Source organism: Mustela nigripes, chromosome 13, assembly GCF_022355385.1.
Source record: "Mustela nigripes isolate SB6536 chromosome 13, MUSNIG.SB6536, whole genome shotgun sequence".
Taxonomy (NCBI): domain Eukaryota; kingdom Metazoa; phylum Chordata; class Mammalia; order Carnivora; family Mustelidae; genus Mustela; species Mustela nigripes.
In genome coordinates this window covers 144,498,870-144,511,755 of record NC_081569.1, presented here as the reverse complement: position 1 = coordinate 144,511,755, position 12,886 = coordinate 144,498,870, and the positions used below count along the sequence as shown (strand labels likewise).

Below are 12,886 nucleotides of genomic sequence, written 5' to 3'. Positions count from 1 at the left end.
CTCGGGAGGACACAAACCACCCGCCCAGCGCACACCTGCTTTCCTCCTCGGGGTGTCCACGGCCACCTGTGCTGCCTGCTCCGAGCTGACCTCCCTCGTGAGCACAGACGATGGGCGCAAGGGCCTCACGCGGCCAGCGGGGCAAGCCTGCCGGTGGGACAGTCCCCCTTGCCGCCAGAGCACTCCAATGCCCCCGGCTGGGATGTCCCCAAAGGGCTTCCCTCCTCAGGGGTATCGCCACCTGGCCCCCCACATGGGGAGGTCTCTGTGGTCCGGCGGGGGGCGGGGTGTTGTTCCTCCTGGAGCATGAGGACACCCACCCGGCTGGAAGGGCTCGGGCAGTGAAGAAGGGACACTGGGGCAGGGGCAGCGCCTGGGGGAACCGTCGGTAAAACAACTTTTTTCTTTAAGGTTTGATTTATTTATTTGACAGAGACACAGCGAGAGAGGGAGCACAAGCAGGGGGAGCGGGAGCGGGAGACGCAGGCAGGACCTGGGATCATGCCCTGAACCAAAGGCAGACGCCCGACGACGGGCCCCCAGGTGCCCTGAAGCATCTCACGCTTGGTTTCAGCTCAGGTCACAAACTCGGGGCTGTGGGGCGCCCTGTGCTCAGCGGGGGCCTGGCTTGGGATTCTCCCCGCTCCCTCCGCCCCTCCCCCAACTTGCACTCAAAATAAATGCAATCTTAAAAAATAAAAACAAAGGAGGGACGTAGGTGGGGGTGGCCCAGGAGACGTCCCCGCCAGCTGCTGCTGGCCTGAGACTGACTCCGCTCATCCTGCTGACCCCCGCTCTGCTGCTGGGGGACCCTCTTCTGTCCCAGGGGCTCCGCGTAGGTGCTGTTCCCGGTTGGGGCTGACCGTCCTGGTTTTTGGAGGCAGCCCCATGTTCTGTGGGATGGGGCGCAGCACCCCCAGTTCTAGCCAGTCAGTGCTGGGCCCCGTGGAAGGCACGGCACCTGCAAAAAGATGTCCACATCTTTACCCCAAAGCTGAGAATGTGCCCGTGGGGCCCGGGACGGCCCAGCCATGACGGTGGAGCAGCAGCCCGCAGCACCAGGGGCCGACAGAAGAGGCAGAGGCCCCAGAGAAGACGGGGTATGGGGCCCACAGGGGCCACGCAGCCGCCCTTGAAGGCGGAGGAAGCGGCCTCACCGCCAAGGCTGGCAGGCAGCTTCCAGAAGCTGGAAAAGGCCAGGAACGGGTTCTCCGGAAGGACGGGCAGCTGTGCGCACAGCCTGAGCCTAGGCTGGTGAGGCCCATTTGGGACCTCTGGGGAGCCCCAGCCAGGGAACATGAGAACAGGACGTCTGCTGGGGCAGCAGTAGAAAGCAGAGCTCTGGGTGGCAGCAAATCCATCCCCCGGTGGTAGGTGACCCCTGTGCTGGGCACCACACTCTACTGGGCGGGGCCACTGGGAGGGTCCTGAGGCCTTGGTAACCATGGTAACCACGCAGGAGGCAGCTGAGGACGCTGCCTGCCTGGCCGGGGTCTTGCCCCCAAGGCCCCTCTGCCCTGCTGCAGGGGTGGGAGTGCCGGGCCCCGGGCAGCAGGCTCCCGGCCCAGCAGAGGTGCCGAGACCACGTGGAAGGCAGAGGGGGTCCGTCGTGGCATCCTGGACTCCCCACCATCTGACTGCAGCCTCGTGACCAGCCCCAAGCCAGACCAGAACTGGTAGGTCAGCCCGATGACCCTCCGGGTCCCCGCTCTGTGACAAAGAACTCCAAAGCCCTTGTCACCTCTACCTGACTGTTGGTACTTCAGCTCCCGTTTTACACTGGGAGCACTACTGGGTGGGGGCGGGGGGGTCCTTCCTGCCCAGCATGGAGCCTGGCCCGGGATGCCCACCCCTAGTTCATCATCAGACATTCCTATAAAGGGGAGAAGGGAGTCAACTTGTCCCCCCGGCCCCAACCTCAGCCTGCCCTTCAGGACACGGGTTCCGGGACCCAGGGAGGCCGGTGTGTGCAGACCTATTCCTGCCCGCACCCCAGGCCTGGGGTTCCTCACCTCATCTAGCCTGAAGTCCCCGCCACCCAGCTGTCCGCACACAGAAGCCCACACAGAAGCCCGTCAGCCCCGGAGAGTCGGTGGCCAAGTCCCGGGGACGGTCCCACCCCTGCTGCTGTCCTTCCACGGCCCGGAGGCCTGGGAGCCTCCATCGCCCTCCAGCTCCAGCTCCGCCAGTGCACTCCCCCACATCACCCGGGGCTCAGAAGCCTCCGCCCACCCCTCAACCCCCAAGAGCAGACGCTGGGATGGGCCCGTGCCCTCTGCCTGCCAACCACTGTGCGGAGGTGGGGAGGCGCCCCTCCTTCAAGAAGCCTCTCCGTGCTCAGCGGCCCCTGGCTTCTGCTCCCCCAGGGCTACGCGTGCCCCCTTGGACCTCCCGCAGACAGGCCCAGCACGAGACCCGGTGTCCCCCGGCTGGGTGAGCATCCATGCCCAGCAGCTGGTGGCCCCCAACTCCCCACCAGCAGGGAGCTGCTCATCAACTGGGCTCTGTAGGGGCCCCGTGAGCCATCACGCCCAGGCCAAGGCCTTTAGACAGCAGACAGCTCTTCTGCAAGCACCCCCCACCACCGCCCTGTCCCCCAGGCCCCTTCAGGGGGCCTCCTGGAGGCTGGGCTGGGGCAAGGCACCCCTCCCTGAGGTGGCCTCCAAGGCCTCAGGGCTGCGTGTTCTAAGGAAGGGACAGTCACGGGGTCCTCCTGGGCCTGGGTTCTCTCATCCCTGGGCTCACGAGCTCCCGCGGGAGGTGAAGAGGCCCCCCGCTGCCCCCTACCCCAGGGCCCCCAGGAAAAGCGCTGGAACAGACACTGGGCTGAGTCATCTCTTAGGAGGGCAGTGACCTCGAGACCTGCGCCTCCGAGGTCGCCGTGTGCCAGAAAGGCGAGCTGCGGGCCAGGAAGGCGTGGAAGGCCTCAGCGGACTCAGAGGACCTCTGTGGGTGGGGCAGGAGCACGTCCTTGTCCACGTCCTCGGACACCAGCTGCGCCAAGAGCCGCACGATGTCCTGGGGGCAACCGTGGGGTCAGGGGGCGGGTCCAGGCAGGGGCTGTGTGTCGCCGGTGCCCCCCGCCCCTCCCCCCACACACCCTGTAGTGGGGGTCAGGCCCACCGGTGCCCGGCTCCTCCCCGCCGTCCTGCGTGGCCAGCTGCCGGCGCTCGTGGATGCTGATGCTCCAGCGGCGGCTCGCGGGCCTGCTCTCGGGGGGCTCGCACACCTGCGCAGACAGGGGCGCAGTTGGCACCAGCCACTGTGCTCCCGGCTCCCGGCTCCCGCGCCCGCTGACCTTCTGCACCGCACGGAGAGCAGCCCGCCCGCGTGTCCCCAGGATCTCGCTCGGCCTGCAGCAGCTCCCGGCCCCAGCGCCGGCCACTTTTCTGCGTGAGGGTCGCCCCCAGACAGGGAGGTCCTCACAGCGGCGGCCGCGGCCCTTCCCGCTGGGGCCAGGAGGTGGCAGGCAGTAGGGGTCCTCCGGGCTGGCCTGCGAGAGCCTCAGGAGAGATGGGGTGGAAGGGGCTCCTCCTCCAGCCCCCTAAGTCAAGAAAAAGCCGCAGGAACTGTGAGGACCGGCGGAGAGGTGGTCAGGGGCCAGTGTGGAGGCTCAGCACAAGGCAGGAGGCTGGCACGGTGTCTGTGACCAGGAAAGACCAGAAGCCTCAGCCCCGCAGCACCGTCTCGGCCCCCCCCTCCCCCGCAGAGCTTCCCAGGTGGGCTGTATGCGACAGACCCTCCCAGACTCTGGCCAGGCCTGGGGACGCCCCCTGCTCCCTCCCTGGGCTTGGGGCGGGTGGGACATCCGGTTACTGCTGCAGCGCTGCAGGGAGCTCAGGACAGAGGGTTGAGACAAGTGCACAGTGAAGTCCCCACTCCTCAAAGAATTAAAACGAGAATCCCCCGGTGGCCCCGGTGGGTGTGTCGCCGCAGGAACCGGCAGCAGGCCTCACAGAGACTCCGCATGCCCAGGTCACAGCAGCATGGCCCACAACAGACCAAAGGCTGTGGGAAAACCCAGACGGCCATTGCTGGGTGCCTGTGTTCCCTAGAGGGGCAGGTGCCCACCGTGGAACAACTCAGTCTTCACAAGGAAGAAACGTGGCTGAGCCCTGAGGACACTACGCCGAGTGACACGGGCAGGTCACCGGAGGAGAAACCCTGTGTGATTCCACTCTGGGGGTCCCCAGAGGAGTCAGACCCACAGCGACGGGAAGCAGATGGGGCGACGGGGCTGGGGAGCTGCCCTCCGCCCCCCGCAAGCAGACGGGGGGAGCATCAGAGCCGAGGAGCGCAAGTCCTAAGATCGGGTTCTGACAACGTGGACATACTCAGTGCCGCTAAGCCATACACTTAAAAATAAGAAGCAAACCCCCCAAAGTGGACATTAGGGCCCAGAGACCCCCACGGAAGGGGACGTGAGGGCACACAGAGACCTGGGCCAGCCACAAGCCGAGGGGAAGGCCGGAGGAGGAGGCAGTGCTGCTGGCACTTGGGTCTGGCCCTCGCAGCCTGCAGACCTTAGACAACACGTTTCTGTGGTTTAAGCGTCACCCCCACCATCAACAACCGCAAAAACAAAAAAAGTGAAGCCCCCAGCCCCTGGGAGTGCGGCGGACCACGGGAGGTTGCAGACGGGGGCGTGTGGGAGCTGCAGAGACGGACGCGGGGCACGTGCCGAGGACCTGAGGCCTCACGCAGAAACAGCAAGGGTTAGGGGCGATAGAGTAATCCATGTCCTGGAAGAGAGGGTTTTCCACGGAGAGTTTGTACCCATGAAAGCACCACGCGAGTGCGGAGGCAGCATGAGGACGTCAAGCCGCTCCACAGTCCGGAGCTCAGACATCTCCGGGGCCCCCCTTCCAAGGCCCTCCGCCAAAATGGGAGTAAGCCAGCAAGGACGGCCCAGGAACTGGGGTCCCGCAGAGCGGAGGCTGGCGGGGCACTCCAGATGCCAGGCCTTGGGGGGCAGCCTCCCCTGGGAGCAGAGCTGGCCTCTGGGCTCCCCAAGTGTGGCCTGGGGGGGGCCCGGAGCAGCCACAGGCAGTTGTCCACAGGGCTGGGGCTCGGAGGTGGACTGAGCTGTGGGTTCAGCGTGGGGCTTTGTCACCAGTGATGCAGCAGCTCCGGGTGCAGCTGGGTCCCCGAGGAGAGGGTGCATAGTGAGGACAGGCCCCAAATCCCAGAATCCCAGTTTGTGGTGGGAATGGCCACGAGAGCTGGAAGCTATGGGCACCAGGCTCTGCCCCTTGCGACCCCGAAGAGCTAGGGCAGGGCTGTCGTCCTAAGTTACACAAGCACATGTGTTAAAAAAATAGCCCAAATTTTGGGGGCGCCTGGGGGACTCAGTGGGTTAAAGCCTCTGCCTTCGGCTCGGGTCATGATCTCAGGGTCCTGGGATCAAGCCCCACATCGGGTTCTCTGCTCAGCAGGGAGCCTGCTTCCCCCTCTCTCTCTGCCTGCCTCTCTGCCTGCTTGTGATTTCTGTCAAATAAATAAATCTTAAAAAAAAAAAAATAGCCCAAATTTTTACAAACAGAGTCTGAAGTGGTGGGGCAGTGGGGCAGTGGGATCCGACAGACACATGCACGCACCGCCGGCCGCAGGAAACCGTGCGGGCCCCAGAGGGAAGGAACATCGCACACGTCCGACGCACTTTAGGCCGCCAATGAACAGAGATGCCAGCACAGGACTCGTCTGGGTCGCACTGGGCGGCCACAAGACAACGCAATTAAAAATTAACAGCAGAACCATATTGGGGCGGACCTTCCAAAGCAGCCCTGATCCGCCCCGAGTGAAAGGAGGAGTGAGGCCGCAAGCCGCCTCCCGCAGACACAAGCCAGGGTGCAGGGCTGCCGCCGTCCCGTGAAGACAGGACCCCAAATGCTGGGAAGGGAGGAAAAAGCCCCAGGATGGGGAAAGCAAGCGATTCAAGCTACGAGGAAGAGAACAGCACAGTGACTTCGCCAAACGTTAGAGGCCGGACGAGGAAAGATTAATGAGGTTCAATGAGAAAAAAAGAAAAAGAGAGACGACAGACGCGGCCACAGGACCGGAGGCCTCGCGGGCTCGGCGCCACAGCCGCCCCTCCTGCCGAGCAGCGCCGCTTCCTGCGAGAACGGAGCCCATCGCTCACACGCCTTCCACTCCACGCGGAAATCCGCCTTCCCAGGGCCCGAAAGCGTCTCTCCGGAGAATCCGGTTGGTCCACGTTCGAACGTTGTGCACAGAACGAGCAGTTTCTTCCAGACCGTCTGGTCAGATTTCTGTGTCTTTGCACTAACCTTTAAAGACTTGGTCCGACTTATAGGATTTCCCAGCGTGGATTTACTGTGGGGCCCCCAGTAGGAACCTTCCCACCCACCCCCCGAGCTTCCGACGCCGCCGTTGCGTTGTCCTGGCCCGACTGTGGTGTGGTTTTCACGGGACACTGCGGTGTTTGATCTGCGGAATGGGCAGCAGCCAGCCACTGCCCCGGTCCTGGGGAAGTCTGTCCCCCGCTGTCCCGTAGGCCCCAGACTCACACAGGCGCTCGTTTCCCAGCTGTTTGCCCCGGGCTGCGGCTGTCTCTCCCAACGCCATACGGTTCTGTTTTATTTTAAGATTTTACTTATTTGAGAGAGAAAGAGCGAGACAGAGAGCACAAGCAGGGGGCGAGGCAGAGGGAGAGGGGAGGCAGGTTCCCCACTGAGCAGGGAGCCCGACGCGGGCCGAGATCCCAGGACCGCAGGATCGTGACCTGAGCTGAGGGCAGAGGCTCGGTGACAGAGCCCCCAGGCGCTGGTGCCGCAGTGTCAGTCGCTGGAACTTAGCACCGACAAGCAAGACCTGCTCTCGTCTTTCTAAATCGTTGCACGGTTTCTTTTCCAAGTCAATTTTCAAAACGAAAATCCTCATTCATTCAGATAACATCTTTACGGTGCAGCGACACGCGTGCGTCTTCGGGTGCTACATAAAGGAAGCCACACTCCACACACGCTGTGCTCGTGCTTCCCGCAGCACGGCCAGGCCTCCCGGGTCACCCTGCTGCCCGTGCGGGGGCCCCACCCACTCTCACTCCACACCCAAAGGCAGAGTTTGGCCCCAAAGCAGGAGCGGACGGGAGGCTGCTTGTGGGAGGTCTCGGTCCCACGGGCGCGGAACGTCCCCGCGCTTCACCCTCCGAGCCACCCGCGCGTCCTGATTTCCCCTCGTCTTAGCAGATTGCATTTTGCTGGGCAGGAAATCGCAGCACAACGGTCACGCCCCGTACGCAGATCTCTCGTCCCTCGTCTCCGACTGCTGCCGAGAGCTTAGCTTCGCGTCTGGCCCCGCGTCTCGCTGTGACGGCCCTGGGGACAGACTCCTGTCACTGGTACTCTTGGGGCCTGCTGGGCCTGTGGCTGTGGCCGCACTACCCGTGCCCGCCGGCCTCCGGTGGCAGCTGGTGAGGGGCAAGGCTGCCTGCCCGCGCCGGCACCGGCGTGCCAGCCGCGCGAGCCACTGCGGAAGCGGGCTCTCCAGCCGAGGCCAGCTCTCTGGCGGCCGCCGCTCCCGCGTCAGTCCCGTCAGCGCCCACATCCCCGACCCACGGACACTGGCACGGACGCACTTGCTGTTCTGAGCCGCGGACTCTGGGGGACCTTTGTCCGGTGCACAGGTAGTTGACGCCTGGACGGCGACGTGGGCACATTCGGGGTAAGATGGCAACACTCGTGAAAAGTTCTGTTTTTTTGAAAAACTGGTATTGCCCCGAAGAAGGTACTCGGGGGAAATCGGGCAGGTTTGACGCGTGGAATCTTCCCGGGAAACGAGACGGCACGGACGTCCGCCGGCTGCTGTCGGCGCTGCCGGGCCCCAGGGCTCGTCTCAGGAGCGGATTCGCTCTTGGGGACTTCGCGGTCTCCGTTGTGAAAGGGAACGAACCCTTTCCTTCCACTGCGTTTTCTGCTCCGTTACTTCGGTGTATTGAGAAAGTACGTTTTATTTTACGTTTCATTTATTTATTTGAGAGGAAGCGAGTGAGCCAGAGAGCACAAGCGCGGGGAGGGGGGTAGTGGGGGGGGCAGGGAGCCCGACCACGGGGGCTCGACCCCAGGACCCTGGGATCAGCACCGGAGCCGAAGGCAGACGCGCAACCGACGGAGCCACCCAGGGGCCCCCAGGAACTCCCGAGGGAGGTCGCCTCCGGCCGAGCTCTTCCTGGTGGTGGTCTCAGTGGCTCCCGCGGGTTCCAGCCGGGCGACGGGTTCGCGGCAGACACCGGCCATTTCGCGTCTCCCTTTCGGGCACTTACAGCTCCACCGCCCGACTGGGGCGCAGGCTCGGCGTCCGACGGGCCCATGGTCGTGGCGACCCTGGGCGCCTGTGAGGGTCGGACCGAGGCTCCCCAGAGCAACCGTGTCACGTCCCAGACGCGTCCGTCGCGTCCTGCCTGACTCGGAATCAGTCGGCTTTCCCCGTGGTAGTTATGCCTCAATTAAAAGAATAATCAATAGGTTTTTATGCTTGTTTTAAGGAAAGATGCTGGGATTTACTACCGTTATTTTCCGGATCTGTTGAGAGTCCACGTGTCTTCCCTGCTGCGACGACAGACGACATTATCCGTGCGTTTCCCGAGTCCTCCGTCGTTTCGCACACAACGTCCCGGACTCTCCCAGCACCGGGGCTCAACCCGCACACCTTCCTCGCGGGCGGGGAAGAGACGGAGTCCCCGCTCCCGGGGGACAGAGGCGCGGGGGCTGCGGGGTCAGGCCGGCGCTGCCTGGTTTGACCCATAGGCAGGACTTCTCGGTCTGTGCCCAGTTCCAGGCGCACGGCATTCTCTTTCCTCCCGCCCCCGCGGCACGGGTGGAGTCGGCCGAAGCCGCTCCGGGAGAGCCAGAAGCGGCTCTGGACAGTCCTCAGCGCACAGGCGGGGGGACTCACTTCCTAACGGCCTGGAGCTGCCCGCCCTAAGTCCTTCACCGAGCCACTTTCTGGGGCCACCGGAGAGTTCCCTTTGCTGTCATCCGTGTCCCCGTTTTCGTGTGTTTTTTAAAGATTTTATTTAGTCACGTGACAGAGATCACAAGTAGGCAGAGAGGCAGGCGAGGGGCGGCGGGGAGAAGCAGATCCCGCGGAGCAGAGAACCCGACGCGGGGCTCCATCCCGGGATCCCGACCTGAGCCGAAGGCAGAGGCTCAACGACTGAGCCCCCAGGCGCCCCGTGTCTTCCCCTTTTCTCCTCCCTTTCTGTTCTCTCGTGGCTAAGTCACACCTGACTTCTACCACTCGAAGGTGGACGGCTCAGGGTCCCCGAAGCACAGTCCCTATGTCCTGCAGCCGTCACCACCCCGTCTCCAGAACGTTCTCACCTTCCCGAACTGAAACTGCCCTCCCGACGCGCCACGTCCCCAGCTCCTGGCGCCCCCACTGTCCTTCCGGAGTCTGCCCACTCTAGGGACCTCATGGAGGGGGCCGTGCAGCGTCTGTCCGTCTGCGACTGGGCGGTGATTCGCACAATGTCCTGAAGGCTCATCGGAGTCATGGCGTTTGTCTGAACGAACTTCCTGCGTGAAGGCTCAGTCATGTCCCACCCGACGTACACCTCACACTCGGCGGCGACGAACCCGGGCTGCTTCCCCAACCTGCTGTGCCCAGCGCTGCCGTAAACACGGAGGTCCACCTGTGGGCCCCACGCCTTTCAATTCTGCCGGATGCGTGCCTGCGAGCGGAACGGGCTGCGGCGGGCGCACGTGGTCACTGCACGCTCATCCCTGTGGGCCTCCACTGGTTCCCACACACCCACCAGCGCTGCACAGGGGTCCACGTTCTCCACATCCTGGCCAGTTCTTTCTTCTTCTTTTTTTTTTTTAATTAACGACTGACTGATTGATTTGAGAGAAGAGGGGGAGGGGGACGCAGGCTCCCCGCGGAGCAGGGAGCCTGACCTGGGGCTCGAGCCCAGGACCCTGAGACCATGACCTGCGCCGAAGGCAGAGGCTTCACCTACCGAGTCCCCCAGACGTGCCCCTCCCTGTTCTCGAGAGAGGGGTGGTGGCGGGGTGAGTGGCGTCCCGTGGTTTTGGTTGGCATCGTCTTGGACTAGGGACGCTGAGCGCCGCTCGACATTCTCGCGGACCCCTGCTCGGACGGGAGAAAGGTCTGCTCAAGCTCTCAGCCCGTTTCCGACTCAGGCGGTCTCGTCCGGAGCTCCCTCTGTGCGTTCTGGACCCTACTCCCTCTCCTAGGTGGGCCCCGTGCAACGGTTTTCCTCCCACTCCGCGGGGTGACTCTTCTCTCTGTCCATGATGTCGGAAGATCTAGGTTTTAACTTGATGGACCCTAATTTATTTATTTTACATTCGCTGCTGGAGCTGTTGGGTATCGTGTCCATCCAACGTAATGAAGGTTCCCTGTTTCGTAGTTCATGTCTTTGATCATCCTGAGTTGGTTTTCTAGGTGTCATCAGGCCAGTCCAACTTCCGGGTCCGGGTGCGAGTCCCGAGCTCCCAGCACAGCGTGCGGGCGAGACGGCCCCCCACCATGGAGCATCTTGGTGCACTGATCTCTAACTCTGCCCCTGGTGTATGTTTTGCCTCCCTGAAAGGTTTTTTTGTTTTTTAAGATTTTACTTATTCATTTGAGAGAGATCACAAGCAGGCAGAGAGACCGGCAGAGAGAGGGGGAAGCAGGGTCCTCGCCGAGCAGAGAGCCCGATGTGGGACTCGATCCCAGGACCCCACATCATGACCTGAGCCGAAGGCAGTGGCTTAACCCACTGAGCCCCCAGGTGCTCCTCTCTCAAAGCTCTGTTGGCTTTCCACATGTGGTTAAACGTGATCGTCTGCCCTCTCCTGCTCCCGGACTTGGAGGCTAGAAAGGTCACCCCTGCGCCCGGGGTTCTCCCTGGTGTTCAGGGAGAGGCACAGCTGTGACTGTCTTCCCCGTATGTGCATGGTTGCCCCACGAGACTTACTTGCAGTCCGTCTCCCCCACCTATGTGAGAGGCCACCTTGATCCTGTGCTAAGTTCTGTGGGCATTTGGGTCAATTTCCAGACTTTCTTCTCCGTCCTGATGTTCACACGTCACGTGTCAGGACTCTGGCTTCGTGGTGAGAATTCACATCTGCTACGACTGGACCTATTTTTGGTTTCTTCTATTTTACCGGTTTGGCATACCGAAAAAGACAAGACGGACATTTATCGTTTTTTAAAGTGTATCTATCTTCGGTGATCTCTACACCCAACAGGGGGCTTGAACTCACCACCCCGGTATCAAGAGTTGAGCTCTTCTCCCCAGGCGCCCCAAACATCCGGCACCTTTGTTGTGAGGATCCTCCGGGCCGGGGGTCTTCTCCTCCGGGAACTGGGTGTCTCCTCCTGTTGTCGGGCCTCCTGCTAACACTTTGGGGGCGTTTTAAAGTTTCTTTCAGGTTCGTTTGCCTACTTCCTGCCAAGTTGACTCCCGTTTTCTGATTGGCTTTTTCCCTCTTTCTTCCAGAGTCTGTTTACAACCGGGCGGGCCACTGCGCTCGCAGCTGCGCGGACCCGGTTCCCGGCTGCCGGTTCCGGTCCGCTCTGCCGCACGGAACAGGCCGGCGCGTCCCCGTGGTGCTGCTGTCCCCTGCGCTCCCATCCCTCCGGTCTGGCACCGGCCACCGTGAGGAGGGGCGCACCTGCAACCCCGCCGTGCTCGGCCCGGCCGGCCGCGCTCTGTCTCTGGCTTTACCCTCCGGCGGGGCACAGCTTCCCGGCGACCCGCGCCCTCCTCCGGCGCCGGCTGTATGGAGCGCAGCTCGCAGGCTGGACAGCGACGCCGGCGGACCGGGGCCCAGTGGCCAGGGCAGCCACTGCTGCTGCCGCCCCCACGCACAGGGAGCCACACACGGCTCCGGCTCCGCTGCTCCTGAAGCACCCCGGGGCGGAGCCGCCGGCCCCTCTCACGGCTCCGGGGCACCGGCAGCTGCTCAGCCATCCCGCCTAAGGCAGGGCGCAGGGTGCCTCGGGCAGGCGCAGGCCCTGGGAATGCCCCGGTCACCACTGCCGGGTCCCGCGGGGCCCCCCGCCCGCCTGCGCCGCCGCCCTCCCGCCCAGGGGCAGGCGCTGCGGGGACGGCGGGGCCGCGGGAAGAGCGCGCATCCCGGGGGGCCCTGCCCGAGGCCGCTCGCCCGGGCCAGCCCACCTGCAGGGCCGGTCCCCGGGGCGCAGCTTACCCAGTCCTGAGTCCGCACCCGCGGCCCTCCGCTCGGGGCGCTGGGCCGGCCCCAGGCCCTGCTCGGGCTCCGGACGGGCGAGGCCTGCCGGGGCGCCTTCCCCGCGGGGCCGTGAGCCCGGGGCTCCCGACGCTCCATCGCCGCCGGCCGCCGGGCTCCGGGCAAGGTCACCGCCGCTCCCCGGCCCGCCCCGGACACGGGGGGCCGCGTCAGGCTCCGGCCCTCCAGCCGGGCAGGCCGCAGGCCAGGGGGCGCCGCGGGCCGCCCTTTCTCTCCGCAGGGTCGCCGCGCGCTGCCCCCGCCCCGGGCCCCGGCTCCGCACCCGGCTCCGGCCCGGCCGCCGCGGACCGCACAGAGGAGCGCGACCAGCCGCAGGACCAGGGGCCCCGGCGCTCTCCCTCCTCCTCCTCCCGCCCCTGTGACCTCAGCGCGACGCGGGCGCGCCGCACCCCGGGGCTCTGCGGGCGCGGCGAGGGCGGAGCGGGGTCCGGGGCGGGCGCAGCGCGGGGCGAAGGGGCTGACGGCGGTCGGACGTGCGGGGCCGCGCGGCGCTAGCGGCGGGGGGCGGGGCGGGGCGGGGCGGGGCGGGGCGGGTCCTCCCCGGCGCGGGCGGGCGGGGGACAGGGGCGCGGCCCACCGCCACCCCCGCGGCTCTGAGGGGGCGGAGCCGAGCGCGGCGGAAGTTCCGCTGGGGCTGGCCCCGCCCC

The 12,886-nt window shown here is 64.7% G+C and overlaps 1 protein-coding gene across 1 annotated transcript; it reads right to left on the bottom strand.

Annotated features, from left to right (window-relative positions):
- Positions 1-397: 397 nt before the first annotated feature.
- On the bottom strand, positions 398-12,626 carry TEX22 (testis expressed 22). Its single transcript, XM_059374186.1, has 4 exons — positions 12,180-12,626; positions 3,101-3,229; positions 2,855-3,018; positions 398-961 (listed from the first exon to the last, which is right to left on the bottom strand). Exons 1-4 carry the CDS (start codon positions 12,315-12,317, stop codon positions 931-933), a joined length of 462 nt encoding a protein of 153 aa, XP_059230169.1. The 5' UTR covers positions 12,318-12,626; the 3' UTR covers positions 398-930.
- Positions 12,627-12,886: the final 260 nt, after the last annotated feature.

What these genes read in the sequence shown, in the direction of transcription:
- TEX22 (XM_059374186.1), bottom strand. Translation starts at nt 12,317, where the DNA reads ATGGAGCGTCGGGAGCCCCGGGCTCACGGCCCCGCGGGGAAGGCGCCC. An exon ending in GGGTGCGGACTCAGGACTGG is followed by an intron (nt 3,230 to 12,179) that starts GTAAGCTGCGCC and finishes CTGTCTGCGCAG; the next exon opens with GTGTGCGAGCCCCCCGAGAG. An exon ending in TCGGAGGCGCAGGTCTCGAG is followed by an intron (nt 962 to 2,854) that starts GTCACTGCCCTC and finishes ATCTTTTTGCAG; the next exon opens with GTGCCGTGCCTTCCACGGGG.